General features: G+C 37.8%; 1 protein-coding gene across 1 annotated transcript in view; it reads left to right on the forward strand.

Annotated features, from left to right (window-relative positions):
• Window positions 1-10,323, forward strand: part of LMAN1 (lectin, mannose binding 1) — a 28,779-nt gene extending 18,456 nt beyond the window's left edge. The window contains exons 11-13 of the mRNA XM_021672032.2: window positions 4,769-4,922; window positions 6,582-6,703; window positions 6,995-10,323. Coding sequence (XP_021527707.2) covers window positions 4,769-4,922; window positions 6,582-6,703; window positions 6,995-7,031 — 313 coding nt within the window. The 3' untranslated portion in view covers window positions 7,032-10,323. The remainder of the gene's footprint in view (window positions 1-4,768; window positions 4,923-6,581; window positions 6,704-6,994) is intronic.
• Window positions 10,324-18,965: the final 8,642 nt, after the last annotated feature.

An 18,965-nucleotide genomic window follows, 5' to 3' on the forward strand; every position in this document is an offset into this window, starting at 1 on the left:
GCTGGATAAGAAAAAAATGTTTTGGCATCTTTTAAAAATATAGGAACACACCTTGACAAGCCAGGTGTGTTCTTATATTTATAAAATATAAAAAGAATATGAAGTATTATATAACACTTATGTGAAAGAACTAGAGGAATAAGTATGTGTAGCATTGTAAGACGATAACACAAGCAGACTTGATGCAGGAAATTCTTTTTGATGGAATGAAACCATTTTGAACATAATATGTGTGACTACCTCTTTTTCATTCCCATCTTCTACCTTCAGAGAGACCGGAGAGTTGGAGCAGAGAGGAGATAATGTGTCCTTAGAATGTTGACCAATAAATTTCTAATGAAAATGATTCACTTATACAGATAATTAACAGCTTTCAATGCCTGGAGCAGAAATGACAAACCAAAGTGTCATGTTTCCATAAGCTAACATTTTAGAACCCTGTCCCAACTGATACAACCCTTGACAAACAAAAATGTCAATGTTAGTTCTTTAGGACTGGAAAATTAAACAGGGTTAGATCAAACAGAAGGTGATTATACCTGATGTCTAGAGATTAAAGGCACTTACAACTGCAGGTTTCTATTTCTTCAACTTTCTCTTTGCATTTAAAAAAAAATCTTCATAATGTGAACTCGTGATTGAAATATTTGTGATGCTAAATGAATAGTTTAGCTCTTCAAATAGTTCAATTAAATGAATAGAATCCTTTTAGAAATAGACTGGATCATGTAACACAACCTTTTTAAAAATCTTTTTATTTCAATCTTTAGACCTCAGAAGCTACAAAAATAGTATAGGAAGTTTCTGTACATCCTTCACCCATCTTCCTCTGATTTACATAGCCATGGTGTAATTGTCAGAATCGGGAAATTAACATTGGTACAGTTCAATCAACTAAATGACCTATTCAGAATTTATCAGTTTCTCCACGAAGACCTTTTTTCTATTCCAGGATTCTGTCTACAGTCAGACATTACATTTAGTTATTTTTTCTCTTTAGGCTTCTGCAGTCTGCAGTAGTTCATCTTTCCTTGTCTTTCATGACCTTGACATTTTCCAAGAGCATTAGTCGGTTAATACCTTTTGATTTGGGTTTGTCTGGTGTCTACTTAGGATTGGAAGGAAGTTCCACATTTTGATAAGATATTACTGATGATGTTGCTGTGATCACTTGGTTATGGTGGTTTCCTATTGCTATCTCTACTTTAAAGTTACTATATTTCCCTTTGTGGTTAATATTTCAGAGAAGATACTTTAAGAATATGTAAGTATCCATTTCAAACTTCTGCTCATTCATTTTAGCATCCATTGATGTTTCTTGCCTAAAAGAAGAATGTGTGTTTTTTTGCCAAATGCTGATTTATTTTTTTAATTTTTTTATTTTTTTGAGACAGTGTCTAGCTCTGTTTACCAGGCTGGAGTGCAGTAGTGCAATCACATCTCTCTGCAGCCTCAACCTCCTGGGCTCAAATGATCCTCCCACCTCAGCCTCCTAAGTAGCTGGGACTCCAGGTGCATGCCACCACATCCAGCTAAATTTTGTATTTTTTGGAGTTGGGGTTTTGCCATTTTGCCCAGGCTGATCTCAAACTCCTTGGCTCAAGCAGTCCTCCTGCCTCTGCCTTCCAAGTGCTGGGATTACAGGCCTGAGCCACCATGCCTGGCCCTGATATTTATATTTCTATCATTCCCTCCACATGTGTTCATTGGAATTATTCTGTCAGGAACAACTGTCCTTTCTCTCCCATTGATTTATTTAGTAATTTACTTAGATCAGTACAGACTCATGGGTATTTATTCCGTACAATCCAACACTCTCCTTACTTGTTCTGCTGCTCAGATTGTTTCAGGTGTGGTCATTCTGAGCTCCTTCAGGTTGGCTTCTTTGTTCTCTCAACAAGCCCCCATCTTTTTTTGAGCATTTTAAAATGTTATGATAATGCACTGTCTTCTAGGCTCATCTTGTATTTTCTCTGCCCTCCAGTGAGCCCAGGTTCCTTTTTCTTGAGAAAGGTATTTGAAAACCAACCTCTGGGCCCTAGGTATACTCATTACTACTGGAGTACTGTTATCTGTAGGCCTCTTAGTGGGCAGAGGTAAGGAATATATCTATGTATACTAACCCATGCATATACATGAGTCTGTAGTTCCATATCCGTCAACCTACTTTCGTGTTGAACCATGAGATTATGCTGATATTTTGGATTCTGGCTGGACTGAACACTACAGAGTTAATTTTTAACTTTCCCCCTTAATCTTATTTGAGAATTCTTTCTCCAACAGGGAGAAACCTATTCTTTATCTGTATCTATAACATATTTACTTATTGGTTCTACTTTAGTATGCACGTACACACAGAGTGGTTTCAAATTGTTAACTCTTATCCCGGTGCAAAAGACATTTACTGACAAGTTTATGTAAAGTTCCTTTTATCTCAAGCCTTATAGTATCCAGCCCAGATACTATTTTCCAAATAGTTTCTTAGTATAGTTCTCTTTTTCTCTACTCTTTTCATTATGGCTGATGTTACTTACTCATTTAGGATCTAGTTAGATTCTTTGTTAATGTTTATATTCCACTAGTTGATTTAAATGGTTTGTATTTTGGGTATGTGAATACTGTGATTCTAAGGGGTAGAGCATGTGTGCGTATCACTTCTTCGTCCTTGCTACCACTTTCCCATTCTCCCCTTCTTTCCAGCTGTTTCCCACCCAGTCCCTCCTGGTAACCATTTCTGTTAGCTTCTGGTTTGTTCTTCCTGTATTTCTTCTGTATATATGTATTTTCTTAAGTCCCCTTCTTTCTTCTGTGAAGGGTAGCATAGTCTAGATACTTTTCCATGCTTTGCATGTTTCACATAGCAGTAGTACTAGGACATCTAAAGATATAACCAGTTGTCAGGATATCCTAACTGTCCAGTTGTATTATCCATAGAATCCCTCTCTTTCTTTTTTTTTTTTTAATTGTACTTTAGGTTCTGGGTAGAATCTCTTTCTTAGAGGAGTTAACAATCCTTGCAAACTCCCACTTACTGAGAACAAATGTCATGCATACAATAAATTAGTGTAAAAACTGAGCTCAAGTTTCTGAACTAGTCCTCTGGACCTTTTTCTTTAGGAATTAGCGTCAGAAAAAATGTAGAGAGAGAGGAAATATTTGCCTTTAATGGAAAGGGTGGTTTGTGTCTTTGTGGATTTTTATATTCTTAAGGAATCACAGACGTTGTTTTTAGCAGAAAGAGATCTTAGAAAGTGTGTAGCTTTTCTCTAGTAGTTGATGCCACTTCCCACTTCTGCATCTCAAAACATCCTTTTTAAGACTTCTGGTGTACCATTCATTCTGGGTATTCTTTGGCCTCTGCTTCCATTTAGTTATCTTCACTTGCTCATCTTCCATCATCCCTTAAAAGGTATTATTTTCAAGGGTTCTGTCCAGCCCTCTTTTCACTTGACCTGTTTTCTAAACCATATATGACCTTCTTCCACCACAATTCTTTCTCCGTAGGCTTCTGTTCATTTTTTGGCACCCAGAGCTAAATGCTTCTTTCTTTGCAGAGCTCTAGTTGTGCTGCTGTCACATTGCTTTCCTGCTAGACTATTCATCTCAGCAGGGCAGGTCTTTCATTTTTCTTGCAAAGTTTATATCCCTAAATATTGCCTGGCTCACAGCACTTACGAAATTAAAGAAAGAAATGTTAGCAGAATGAACAGGCAAATGAGTCAATGAGTAGGAGAAGTGCATTATATGACTTAATCTTTGGTATATTAAAAAGACATTTATACCTAAGCCAGTTCATGCTTCTGGGAAGCAAAATTCTTAAGTGCAGATTTATGATAACATTATTATACTCTGGGAGATTTTGGTCTTGTTAAGTATTTTAGTTATATTAAAATGTTATCCTTAATTTGAGTGTCAGTGGAAAAGCTGAGCCCCACATGAATTTTCTTGGGCATACGTGCCATTAAAAGAAATTTTAATCAACACATGACATTGATCCAAAACCACTTGAGATATTTTGTAACTACTTTTGAAGTCTTCACTGCTCATGTAACTCAACTATAATTTTCTAAACTTCTGTTATACTTAACATTCGTCTGACATATAGTGTTATTTTTAAGTAATTTGAGTCTTTCTCTTTTTTACTTCCAGTAAAGTTCTTACTTTTTTTTTTTTTTTTTGAGACGGAGTTCTTACTTTTTAAACTACATTTTACTTCAATGAGATAAGTGAGATAACTTATTTATTTATTCCTCCAAATTGAACCATAGCTGTTGAAGGCACTGGTAGGAAATCAGAATTGTGAGCCCTGTCCTCAGGGATCTTATGCTGCAGAAGTGAAATCGTCTATATGTGCAGCTACAAAGTGGACAAGTCTCTGTGTGTGCGTGTGTATAGGAAATGATTGCATTTGGCACTAGTCCTTTACAGCTGAACACCTAGAAAGATTTATTATAACTTCATTAAAATGTCCGTTGTATTATTCAATATCCACTTATAATGTTGGTTTTAACACAAATTACCTAGTAGTATTTTCTACATGGTATTCTTAGATGACCTTTAGTAAAAGATAAAGGCATAATGTTGTTTTATAAATTATTTTCCAATTTTGAACACAACCCAGTTTTTAAAAATACTTCTTTACCTGTTGTTGTTGTTTTTTTAATGATGTAATTTATTGAACTTGAAAAGGTGTAAGTATTGGAGATCTGTGACTGAAAAAAAAAATCTTTATATTGATTTTATTGTATCAAGAGACTTTCCGTTTCAGGAATTCCATGAGTGAAACTGTCAGACTGGTCAGTGGAATACAGCACCCTGGCTCTGCTGGAGGCGTCTATGAGACAACACAGCACTTCATTGACATCAAAGAGCACCTGCACCTAGTAAAGAGGGACATAGATAACTTAGTGCAACGAAATGTGGTAACTTTGTTTCCTTTTCCTTTTATAATTGTTATCAGCTTTAGGAAAGGAAGAACTTATACTCTACTGAAAGCACTTTAACCCTTTAGTTAATGCTAATGCTTATGCTTTTTTTTAATGTTGAAGGTAGAATTGTTCAATACATTGCAAATGTCCATGTGTCCTGGTTTTCTGGATATTGAAGGTGGAAGAACAGTTCCCATAGCAGTCATAGTTTTTTAATATGTAATATTTATATTATCATTCAATGAAAATATTTTCTGATTTCCATGTTAATGTCTTCTCTGATCCATGGATTGCTTAAAGTGTATTTCTTTGGCCTGTTTTTTTCTCAAGGTTCTAAACTGGTAATTTCTTGCTATCTTGTTAGCTTCATTTACCTTCAGTTAGGTTTTGTGTGCTTGGATTGGATTGGATTTGTTTCTGACTCTGCTAGTTGTCTTCTGTAAGACATATTTGGGATATGGTTGGCCTATATTTCCTAGTCTAAGCAGAAATCCCAATCCCTTATATTTTATATAGTATTTTATCTTTTTAAAAGCTTTTTAAAACATTTGATGCAGAAATCCTAATCCCTTATATTTTATATTTTATGTCCTAAGCAGAAATCCCAATCCCTTATTTTTTATATCATGTTTTATCTTTTTAAAAGTTTTTTAAAACATTTGATGTTCTTTAAAAAGTAATATATTAATAATAATGTTACATTAAATTGACTCTCCCAAGGTCAGCAGCTTGTCAGTAGTAGAGGGAGGAAACGTACGTAGGTCTTCAGCTTCTAATCTTGTCTCCTTTATATTTTTTGATAACTCTCTCTTAACTATATTTCTGTACATATGCCTTGAATATACATTTTATTTTTCAAATATGGCTTACTAGTTTTCTTATTGACCATTACCTCTCATCCAAAGCATTACTATCTGTCTCCTTAGTTCTGTTGGAGGTTATTTTTCTCCTACTTTAGCCTTTGTTCTAATGACCAGATTGATACTGTGTCTATCAATTTACTGAAGACTTTGCCCCACAAATATAACTATATTAGGAACAACTAATTTTAGAAGCCATTCTCTCTGGATGCTTGGAGGAAATCTTTGTTCCTGGTATTTAATTATCTCCTTAAAATAGAAGGAATACTCAGAGAAAGAATGAAAGAAATATTTTTCAGAACACCAGTGAATAATATTGAATGCTGTGAGATTGGAGAGAATGAGGACTGAGAAAAAGCCATTCTGTTTGTCAAGTAGTTCGTTGACAGGGTAACCATGTAATTTATTGTCTGACCTGGAACACTTTGGAGAGCGAAGGGGATGCTGTTAATAATTACAGCACTACAGCAAGTGTGAACTGGGAGTGTCCAGAGGAGTTGTCTGTGTTGACCCTAGTCTCAGTGACCTCCAGGACAGTAACATCATATACCGTAATGCACAGGAGCCAGGAGTTAGTGCCTGGGTAGTGAAAAGGTGGAGGCCTTGCAGTGGCAACTACTCATTCAAAAAAAAGTTGTCAGTAAAAGTTAAGCAGATAGAAGGTTTTCTGGGGGATGAAAAAATGAAAATACTTATTTATATAGTAAACTGAGTCTTATAAAGATTTCACATTTATTTCTTTTTCCAAACTGCTAATTTGACTAACTGTAATAGAAAGTGATTTGCCTTACAGCCATCAAATGAAAAACCGAAATGCCCAGAACTCCCACCATTTCCATCATGTTTATCTACAGTCCACTTCATTATATTTGTTGTGGTACAAACAGTATTATTCATTGGTTATATCATGTATAGGTAAGTCTCTTGATAAAATTTGACCCAGTATTTTTCTGCATCTGTTTAATTAGAAATACTCAACAAAGTTACCTATGTTGATAATACAATTTTCACCACCTATAAAATTGTTTATACAGAGCAAATGTGATTTCTCTTCATTTCAGTTCACATAAAGTGCCTGTATAGAATATATGTTTATCTTAATGTATTGCATACTTCAAAAGGCATTAATATTAATTTTAAACAGTCCTATTTCTTTCTAAAGTTAAATGTATAGAACTTTCAGTGTTTGTTTCTTTTTTTCCTTAGGTCTCAGCAAGAAGCAGCTGCCAAAAAATTCTTTTGACTACCAATTTCATGTGTACATCATCTATTTGTGTACAAAATGTTGTCATTTTGAGGGAATTTAAGTATTTAAATTGCTTCATAGTCTAAATTATTAAATTTTTTAAATAAAATAACTGTTTAAACATTGATTTTCAGTTAAGAATAAACCTTAAAGCAAAGACAACCACATTTAAATTTGTTCACAGTATGTAAATCTGTTTAAATTTCAGTGAATTTCTGGTCAGTATAATGCAGCCACTGAGCAGAATATTGACCAGTAAGTAAGAGGGTAAATCAGAAAGTGGGGGCAACCCCTGGATATGAATGTTACCACCTAAATCTCCAATATTGCAGGTTTCCCTATGTAACGTAAACACACTTGCCCTCATGCCTCCCAGAATATGAGGTCTAATTAAGAAGTCTCATCAGGTTTATTTTGTAACCAAAGTCTTTTTAGAGGTCAGACTTCCTAATCAAAGACGGGGCCTGCAGTCCTTTCATCTTAATGTAACTCCCTTTGAAATTAAAGAATATTTTGTCTGAGAGCTTTAAGGATCTGGATAAAAGGCTTCAAAATGTTAAGTGAAATGTTTTTTTTTCCTCTGATTATCAATGGTATATTTCACTTTTAAAGGAGATTTTAGAGGAAAATTAATAGCTGCTTTTTGCCTAAAACACCTTGTGGGTGAGAACATTCCTCTGAGAATGGCTTTTATAGGTATTTCGCCCGGTAATGTATTCATTTCATGATTGCCCGTGTTCTTGAATGTCTTCATTCCAATGGCGTCAGGTCAGTATTACGAAAGTAAGTTTTGTATTTATATTTGTAACTTAAGGAATTTATTTCTCCCATTTACTATAGCATGTAAATTCAGCTCAAATTGCATGATCTGAGGATATTTGAGATTTACAAAACCTGCCACTACATTCTGGTTTAGGTTAAGTTACTCCAGGCAGGCTGGGGTTAGTGACTTTGCATCCTCTTTTAAATCAAGGTGGCTGTAGTGGCAGCAGTTTTAAGATTTTTGAAGGCAAAATTTGAAAAACAGTGAATACTTCTGATTGTTACCTTTTAGTGCCAGAACAGAGGACGTTGTGAAGCACTTGTTAGTAAACTTAACCTTGAAATGTCAGACCGGAAGGGGTTTTTATAGTCTTTGTGCATAGTTCTAGGTATTATAGAAACAGTCTGTAAATGACATTTTAAGATGCAAATTAAATTTTGTTCACAGCTGATTTAGACTGATTTTTGCTGGCTTCAAAATACTCTGTTACCTAAAGTGGTTGTCTTTCATTTGCCATAGAATTCCAAACAATACTATTTTATAAAATAATACTGTTGAATTATTACAAACCTCCCTCGGTTTGCTCTCAAATGTCATTTACAGATTGGGCTAACGACCTAAAATCTATATAAAGACTGAAGAACTCTGCATTATAGCAATACCAAACTAGTACTGTGTGTGCAAGCACTCTCGCGTTGCCTTTTGTGTTGCTATTTATCCTAGAACACTGAAAGAGAATATGCCAGTGATAACTCACTTTACTTCAGTCATTTCAACACAGAAAATGCGTCTCTGTTTTTCTTTCGTAGTGTTAACATTTTGAAATTCATGTTTCAGAGACTTCGTCATCACAGAATTTACTTATTCTATGAGAAAAAAATTAAATACCTTCAGAAGAATATTTAAGTTACAGACTATGAAACTTGAGAAATCCTCTTGAGATAAAAGGCTGCCAAATTCAGTATTATAAAGTATATGGTCATATGTGGCTGTGCATTAAAAGAATACTAGATTTATGCAATGTACATTTTTTCAGGCTGAAATTAAAGGGTAATCATTCTGATCATTCTTACTACAAATGGAGATGGCTCTTAAGAAACAGCATGAGCATGAACCTTTTATCTTTTTTACTTAGTGATATACTTTGCTTGAAAATCACTCAGTAAAGTAGTTGACACAGAATGTGTATCGTATTATTTGAAGTTTGGTTTTTCTCAAAATCATTGGCTTTAAGGAGCTCATTTCTGAACAAAAAGGTTTGCTCTGTGGAAAAATTAATCACTGCCAGGATTCTATTATTTCTGTACTGTTTTGTATAATTGAATTTGTTCACTTCTCTCACACCAGCAAGTGTTTTACAGGTGCCTTGGATTAAAACAAAATTGATTTTAAAATTTTTATGTAAGTCATTGTGTTTATGATGCCACTTTTAAAACGAAAATGCAATTAGATAATGGCTAATACCCTTATTTAATGTACCTATTTGTGTTCTAATAATTGTTTGAATGTTTTATTCACTTTAAAACTTTACCATGAAGTCACAAACAGTAAACAACATTTTGTTATGTATTAAAGGGACGTCAGTGTTTCTCAAAGTATGGTCCATGAGCCATCTGGGTCATGGAATGCTTGTTAAGAATACAGATTCCAATGCCTGTTTCAGACCACTTGAATCAAATCTTAGGGGTGAGGCTTTGGGATGTCATTGTTCAATAGGCACCTCAGGAGATTCTGAGCACAGTAGTGTTTAAGAACCACTAAAATGAGGAGTGGAAAAAAAAATAGGTGTTTTGTTCATTAAAGCTGAGCTGAGAGGATAATATATTTTTATCGTCAATGACATTAACAGATGTGCACTGATTCTTTGATACCTACAATTTAATTAATGTTCTTTTTATTAAAACTTTTGGTTCATGAGCAACTACAAACCGAATCCAAATTATTACCTGTTGTTTTTAGTATTTTGGTGATGGCTTTTAAACTTACGAGATCATCTCAAGATCATTCATGGTCAAGCCATGAAAACTCCCATTTTCAAGCCTGCCTGCTAATGCTTTTTTGCCTTCCTAATTGTGATTATGGTAACATTTTATCTCAGACAGTTGTACTTTTTGATAACTTAGGGAAAATAGAAACTACTTGAACAAAGGATTGCCTGCCTCACTGCATTGCAGAGGTACACTTTTTGTAAAGAACATAAATAGCAGTTGTGAATATTAAGATGTGATTATCTTTCCCTGTCCGTGTGCTTATCGAAAGAAGATAATGAACAAATGATTATACTGAGGATTTTTTAAATTTATAAGATCTAATGTGAAATCCACACTTGGAACTTTTTAGATCTATATGTTGCCTGCTTAATATATTTCTTTTAATACATTACTTAAAGTTTAAAAGGGTTTTCTATCCACTGTCAATTTCAATTGAATAACATTTTGTCAAGTTTTTTTCCTGATTGTTATTTGATGCTAGCTGGAATTCAAGAAATGGCATTGACCTTATTCAAATAAAGAAATATTTTAGTAACTTTGCTTTTTCCTTCGTTGATCGTGGATAATAATTTGCCATTTGTTTTCCAGACAGGCCCTTTATTGTGATAGTATTTCACTTATCACATGCTTTCGGCTATGCCCTAGGTGGCCTGCTGCCTGCAGAGGGAGTACGTAGAAGCATGGCACGAGAACACAGAAATGGTCATGGATAACTGTTTAGCCTTTCTGGTAATGAAAGATACAAATTAATTAAAACAATGTATTTGATGTTTTCACCTTTAATAACCAAATGATGGCAAAAGTGTAGTTAAGCTGGAACTCCTAGTCATTACTAATTAGTGGTAGTTTAAAAGATATTTTAATCTTTTTGGCAAATACAATTTAACCAGGTAATTCCAATTCTGAGAGTTAACGTGGTATAAAAATAAAAGAGTAGGGCTTTGAGGTTAGACAAGTCTAGGTTTGAATCTTGGTTCTGTCACTGGAAGTGACTCAGTTTCCTTATAATACATCACGTGGTTATAAACGTAATAAAAGAGAGTCTTTATAAGGAGCCTTCAAAAAATAGTCGATTAATTGGCAAAGACAAATGCTGGATAAAATAAAAGATTTAAGTACATAGATGGGTTCGAAATTAATCAGAACTTAAAACCTTATCTGGGAACCTACAGGTAGCAGAGAGTGGCAGAAACTAGACTATATATAGGCCCTAGATACTATCATTGAAAGTTATGTTCATTTGTGGCATTGAGGACACAGCTTTAGGCCTGGAAAACCCAGGGGCTCGAACTGAGATACTAGGATAAAGTGAGGACCCTGTAAGACTGCTCCTTAGTGGAAATGGGCTGAAAGGACCCCTTACACCCATCCAACAGCTCAGAGAAGGCATAGGAAGCTTCTCTTCCTGGAGCTCTGGGTAAGGGGACATTTCTTGTTAAGAAATTGAAGCCCCAGGTGTATGCTTTATCTACGTGGTGTAGAATTCTCTAAGTCAAAAACAATGTATAAATTAGTTCTAGTCTGGGAAGATCCGGAAGGCAAAACAAAACCACTCATTAGCAGTAATTACACAACAAAAGTACATTAGACAACCATAGGACAACCAGTCTTAAATAAAATGAACTTTAAAAATTATAAACCAAACCAGAAAAATATGAAAGAGTGACAGTAGACACAATAGTGAAACTTGGCACCTCCAAGAATCTGACATAATAGAACAGTTGGAAGAAGACAAATATGTACACTCGAAATGACTTTAAAAATACTGAAGAGTTTAAGAAAAGACTGGTAATCATGAGGAAGGAGTGAAACACTGAAAAATAAGACAGCTGGAGTTCCAAAGAACCACCCAAAACACAACTTCAGAAGAGGGGGTGGGGATCAAATTTGGATACCAGATTGGACAAAGCTCAAAAGAATTGAATTAGAAGATAGATATGACTGGGTACAGTGGCTCATGCCTGTAATCCCAGCACTTTGGGAGGCTGAGGCAGGTGGATCATGAGGTCAGGAGTTTGAGACCAGCCTGGCCAACATGGTGAAACCCCATCTCTAGTAAAAATACAAAAAAATTAGCCAGATGTGGCAGCACACACCTGTAGTCCCAGCTACTCAGGAGACTGAGGCAGAATTGCTTGAATCTGGGAGGCAGAGGCTGCAGTGAGCTGAGATCGCGCCACTGTGCTCCAGCCTGGGTGACAGAGCAAGACTCCATCTCAAAAAAAAAAAGATCTGAGCAAATTACTGAGAGTGCAACGCAGATATTAGAATGGTGAAAACTGCAATAAACCGGTAATCAGTGAAAAGGTATAACATCTAGCAGGAGTTCTAGAAGGAATAGGTAGAGTCATGATGAGAAACTGTTCACAGGGGTAATAGCTGAGAATTTTTCAGAATTGATGCACACATGTATTTGAGTCTAAGGCAGAGTGGTAGGTTGGAGAAGCTTCCCACAGAAGATGTTGTCTGAGCCATGTGCTAAAGTATGTGTAGCGCAAAGGGGACTGGAAGAGAACTTACTCCACGCAGGCAAAATAACATGAACAAAAGCATAGACCTGAGAAATAGTGTAGTTTATGTGAGAACCTGTAAGCTATTCTGCTATGCTGGGGAAAATGATGGTTGAGTGGAATATTCAGAGGCCAGATCCCAAGGCTCCGTAAAGGAGCTTGGACTTCATCCAGAGGATAATGGAAGGTCATGAAGGTCTTAAGCAGAAAGGCAATACTTGCATTTCAAACACTGCAGTCTCTGATTGCTTCATGGAGAATGGATTGGAGAAAGGAGACCTGAGACAGAGACCAGCCGCAGTGTTCCCAGTGAAAAATGGTGGCCCAAAAGAAGGCCAAAATTCTATAAACAGTAGCATTGGACAATTAGAGTTCATTTGGGCTACTCTAACAAAATACCGTAAATGAGGTGGCTTATAAAAAACAAATCTATTGCTCATTGTTCTGGAAGACTGAGAAATCAAAGATCAAGACTCTACCCTCATGACCTAGTCACCTACAAAAGGTCCTACCTCTTAGTAGTCCCACCTTGGGGGTTAGGATTTCAACAGAGGAGTTTTGGGACAAATGCAAACATTCAGACCATAGAAAGCATCTAATGACTATTTGAAGTGGGGAGTGACTGAGAAGGAAGAACGTAAGATGATGCTCTGTTTCTGGCTTGTGGAATTGGATGGAAGGTGTCCTAAGACAGGGAACATGAGAAAAAACATGGGAATTGAAGATGAGGGAAGAAGCGGTTGAGTTCCATTTGGGACATTGATTTTGACATAACTAGCCAAGTAAAAATGGCCAGAAGGCAATATAGGCCTGGAGTCAGGGCAGAGCCATGCCTCAATTTTTTATCTCTAAAATGGGATGATAATTGAGAGAGGACCATGAATAGAGCTGAGGAACAAGAAGCCTGTGCCTAACAAATGTGAGCTATGGTTATTCTATCCGTCTGAAAATCAGAAGAGAGAACTAACCCAGAACAGTACAACACAGGATTTTTGGCTCTTTCTCTACCTGCATAAGAGTTGTTAAAAAAAAAAAAAAAAAAAGGGAAACCATCCTCAGCAATGCTGAGTCCCATTCTGTTTCTCCGATCCTCACAAGTAAGTCCAAAAGCTGCCCGGTCAGCCTCCACATGGCATTTGCTCTTTCTCTTCTCCTCTGAACCCCTGTGATGTCCACTGGGTGCTGTTCCTCCTGACAGCGTCATCCCCTGTGTTGGCCATTAACTGCTCTTTCTTCTGGATCTGCCATTTCTGCCATGTCAGCCCAGCAGTGGCACCATTTCCGCCATGTTCCATCAGGCACACAGGCCCCACAGCTACGCAGGGAGGGTTTCACTCTCCTGCCAGACACTGCAGCCACTTCTGCCATCTGGACCAGGCACCCTCATGACTGCCATTGTCCACAGAAGCAATGGAGGCTTCCAGGAGCCAGTCTGTGGGGTGATGTATTAGGTTCTTCAGAGAAACCTTTAAATACATAGACACACACATACATACACACATATACATATATACATATAAAATAAGGTATGGCTCACATGATTATGAAGGCCGAGAAGTCCCATGATCTGCCGTCTGCAAGCTGGAGACCCAGAAAAGCCAGTTGTGTAGCCAGAGGCCTGAAAGCCAGAGCCGATGGTGTAGAGTCCATCTGAGCCTGAAGACCTGAAGACCCTGAGTACACATGGGCAGAGGAGGATCAGTGTTCTCAGCCCTAACAGCAAATCCAACCGTCCTCTGGCTTTCTGTTCTCTTCAGGCCCTCACAGATTGGATGATGCCCACCCACACTGAGGAGGACCATCTGCTTTCCTCAGTCGGCCAATTGAAATGCAAATCTCTTCCATGAACAGCCTCACGGGCACACCAGAAACAATGTTTAACCAGATAATCTTGGCATCCTGTGGCCCAGTCAAGTTGGCGTATAAAATTAACCATAATGGGTAGTTTGTGGCCAAATAGAGAAGAATGACTGTCTCCCGCCTGCATGTTACTTTCTGTTAAGAAAATACTAAAGCAGTGATGCGTGGGCCCCAGTGTCAGAGTTCTCAGTGAGAATGGCTGTTACTATTTAATTAAAGGTCCATCTTTAGGAAACAGTCCTAATGGGTTCATGAGCCTTGACAGGGTGAACCTGAGTTAAAGACACTACCAGAACTGCTCATGCCTCGAGAACTAAGTCTTTGTAACTGAGACAAGCTTACTGTGTCTGCTCTGGCTGAGTCTCCTAAGAACCTCCTTAGTACTTAATGCAAATAGACTTATTGCTACCCACGCCACGAATGTTACAATTGCCAAATATACCTGAATTCCAGGCATGAACATAGCTCAAACTGGTCAGCCCACTGTGTAAACAGTAAGTTAGTAAATTAATCTTCGGTTCCCAGTCCATCTTTTCCTTTCATGTAGAAACAGCATGGCAATTTACAACCAGATCATGGAAGCCAGTATGTCCTGTTAGAGAATAACAACCACTGAATTGCCTACCAACTCAGCACTCTACCAGCATGGAAGTTCTGTGGCAGAGAAGATACAGAATGGAATACAGTTATTACCTCACCAAAAAGTGGTGTCTGCGAACTGAAATAGACCAGTCACACAGTGTTGGCAGCAGAAATATTTAGGGGCCACATGTGGTGGCTCACACCTGTAATCCTAGCTTTGGAAGGCCAAGGTGGGAAGATCACTCGAGCCCACAAGTTTAAGACCACCCTAGGCAACATAGCGAGACCTCATCTCTACAAAAAAATAAAAAATTAGCCAGGTGTGATGGTGCATGCCTGCAGTCTCAACTACTCAAGCGGCTGAGGCAGGAGGATCGCTTGAGCCCAGGAGGTTGAAGCTATAGTGAGCCATGATTATGCACTCCAGCTTCGGTGACAGAGTGAGACCCTGTCTCTCACACACACACACACACACACACACACACAAGATTTTGAAACGGTCAGTATAACATTGCTGACTATTTCTGGGAAACGAATCAGCCTGGGATGTATTTCCTAAAATGGTCACTTGAGGAGACAAAGGATTGAGATGCTTTGAGTATCACAGAGTCACAAATGGTCTCACAACCTATCAGAAAACAACAGTCCAAAGCAGTACTGAAGAGACTCTTAGGTCCTGTAGCTCAATGAAAACCATACTGATGATTGGGAAATTTTTTTGCACAGCTGCTATATAGCCTTAAGTTTGTATCTACAAGAATATTAACCAATCCTATAGAAATGAAAAGAAACATGCTATTTGGCCTGGCATTTCAATACAGTTCATTAACTATGTATTAAGTGTCTGTGATGTACATGACACTCTGTTAGGTAAAACACAGCACTAAAATGTCTCCAGTAGGCAGTTACTAGGGTTAGGACTGCGTATTTAATTTGCTTTGTGGTTTCCATAATCTCCATCTATTTCCCAAGACTTTTCTCTTTTTATATTACCTCTTTTTCCCAGTTAGAATAGAGGTTGAAAATCAATCCCAGTGAATCTCATCTTTAGGTCATCTCTACACTTAACCAATTAGCAGAGTGTGGTGACACATGCCTTGGCACTTGGTGACCTTTTTTTTCTTCCCGTTCTGCTGACCTTCAAGAGCACAGAGGTTTAGCTGCATGGCTACCCATGAAATGTTGTTGTGTCACCTGCTAAGAGGATATAACGACTGAGACAGGGCAACCTAATCACCATGATTTCCTTGGGGAAGGTCAAAAAAGAAATGATACCACTAACCAGCTTTAATTACAGGAGCAAAACTAGGCATTTGATGTGAAAAGAAAAATCCCAAGTGAAGGACCTAAATGGATTTATGCTGTTTGAATGTGATCTCTTTCTAAAATGTAATTCCACTAATGGGATTATTGCTTCTCTAGTAAATTCTTTGGGTCAGATACCATCAAATTTTTCAAGTTGAGTAGGTCACAACCAATCAGTGTTTACAAAAGTGGTCCATTAAATCAGAAGGAGGCATGATTTTAAAAACTATGGCAAGTAGTCTTGATCCTGGGAGCTGGCAAAGAAGGCAGCAACCACCATGGTGTGGATGTGTAAGTGCTAAGATGCTACTTCTGTTAAGGTGTCCAAGTTCTTGACATTTTGAACAAAGAATTGGACAAAATGCACAAAGAAAGCAAGGAAAGAATAAAGCAACAAAAGCAGAGATTTATTGAAAACAAAAGTAGACTCCACAGACTGGGAGTGACCCCAGCCTAGGGGCTCAAGAACCCCTTTACCAAATTTTCTGAGGTTTAAATATCCTCTAGACGTTTCCCATTAGTTACTTGGTGTATACCCTATGTAAATGAAGTAGTATGCAATCAATCTGATTGGTTGGCTAAAGTGAAGTTATAAGTTTACACCCTATGCAAGCATCTGATTGGTTGTGGAAAGCAACCAATCAGAGGCTGAAGTGAAGTTACAAAGTTACACACCTATGCAAATGTCTGATTGATTGCTTTCTGCAACCAATCAGAGATACTTTCAATTTTCCACACAGAATCTGTTCGGGGGAGCAGAGAGTTACAAAGGAAGTAAGGGAGTAGCCTCCAGTCCTTTTGTTACTTGGGTGTGAAAAGTTGGGGTTTTCCTTTTAATTTAGTTCTAGGAAGTCAGCATGAATTGGCCTTAGATTCCCTGCCTCCAGACCTTATTCTCCTGCCTCACTTCTGCCTGAAGATAACTCTCCAAGTGCCTCCAGCATCCCAGGTAGTATCTTGAGTCGTTCATTGAAGGCGAATTGCTCAAAAATAAGCCATTAGATCTAGTGGCAATCATTCATTCATTGTTTTCCCTAAGATTTTTTCTGACCACTTACTATGTACCAAGCATGATCTCAGAGATGGGGATGCAAAGGTGAACAAAATTGCACTGGTCTCTGTCATGGAGCTTACATTCCAATGGAGTAGGTGGAAAGGAAACAACTAAATCAATGAAAATACAATTTCAGGTAGAGTGCAGTGCTATGAAGAAAAATAGAATAGGATAGAGGATTAAAAGGTGGAGTAGTGGAGGCAGGGTGTCTTAGGATGGCCGGGGAAGTCCCTCTAAGAAGGTAAATGTGAACAGAAGCCTGAATTAAGCAAAGGTGAGCCACCTGGAGATATGGAAGAGTAAGACAGGCCAGGAGGTTCCAGGAGGACACAGGTGGGAGCAAGCTTGGTTTCAAGGAAAATAAGGACATGAATGTGATTAGAATAGAATGAGCAAAGGGAGTGTGGCTGAGGAGGCTGGCAGCGAGGCAGTAGTCGATCTTGCGTGGCCTTGCAGGCCACAGCGAGGAGTGGGGATTCTATGCAAGAAAGTTGGGAGCCATGGGATGGGGACACCTAGAGGTTCCATTCATGAATCCAGGGCATTTACTTCCCCTTATGAAGGAATGGAAGATTCTACTACCATTTCTACAAGATTCTACAGCCAGGGGTGGTGGCTCACACTTATAATCCCAGTGCTTTGAGAGGCTGAGGCAGACAGATTGCTTGAGATTAGGAGTTCAAGACCAGGCTGGCCAATATGGCAAAACCCTGTCTCTACCAAAAATACAAAAAATAGCCAGATGTGGTGGTGCACACCTGTAATCCCAGCTACTCGAGAGGCCAAGGCAGGAGAATTGCTTGAACCTGGGAGGCGGGGGTTGCAGTGAGCTGTGATCCTGCCCCTGTGCTATAGCCTGGATGACAGAGCAAGACAGTGAGGCTGTCTCAAAAAACAAAACAAAACAAAATTCTACGCACAGCAGCTAGTAGCTCCTGGATGTCCAAGGGCAAAGGCCATTGTAATAAATCAAGGAATAAAAAGTGTTTTAAGTCATGACTTCATTCTCAATGGAATTACCTGTTGAGGAAATAATAATAAATATATTTGATTTCATAAAACAAAGCACTATCAGGAGGCCTTTTGTGGCCACACTGGTGTAGCTACCACCTAAAAGTCCCCATAATGCGTGACACCCCCTCCTTCTAACCCCTCCGCATAAACATAGATTCAGAAAAGGACTGGACAGGGAGACACTCCTTTACGCATGGGCGCTGGGGTTTAGAATTGACACCCTCATTGTTAATAATATTTCCTTATTCCTCATAAAATGGAATTTTTAGAATAGATTTTATAATCTAAATAATTACTTATAATAAAATGTAGACAGAATAGAAACAAATAATTACTTGTAATAAAAAGTAGAACAGCTAGAAACACAAGGCTGTGGCTTTTACTTCATTGTTTGAAAAGTTCTATGAGACAACATTAATTAGTAATATTCCTCAATGGACATGCAACATAGTTTATTATAAATGGTAATTTAGAGATAATGGTGTGAACGTGTTAAGTTCCAAGCAACCCATCTAAAAGTGAAAGTGAAGCTCACTATTCATGTACATTCTCATCGGAGCTCTGAGTACAGCTTATATTTCAGCCTAAATTATCTTTTTTTAGCCTTTCATATCAAGGCCATTTTAGCAGCATTTTAGAATTGATTAGTAAAAGGGAAAGCAGACGTTAAAATATATAAAGTAAGCATTTTAGGCAAGAATCCAGATTATATAATTCTATATGATCAGAGAGATAATCACCTCTTAGTTCTGAGAGGACTCATGCCTTCAGATAAAATAACACTGGGTTACATCTCTTCCTTCCCACCCCACCCCCTTTGGCATGCTTTAATTAGAAAGATACTAACATAGA

The sequence above is a fragment of the Aotus nancymaae genome, unplaced genomic scaffold (genome assembly GCF_030222135.1).
Source record: "Aotus nancymaae isolate 86718 unplaced genomic scaffold, 86718_ANA_hifiasm-v0.15.2.pri h1tg000020l, whole genome shotgun sequence".
Lineage (NCBI taxonomy): Eukaryota > Metazoa > Chordata > Mammalia > Primates > Aotidae > Aotus > Aotus nancymaae.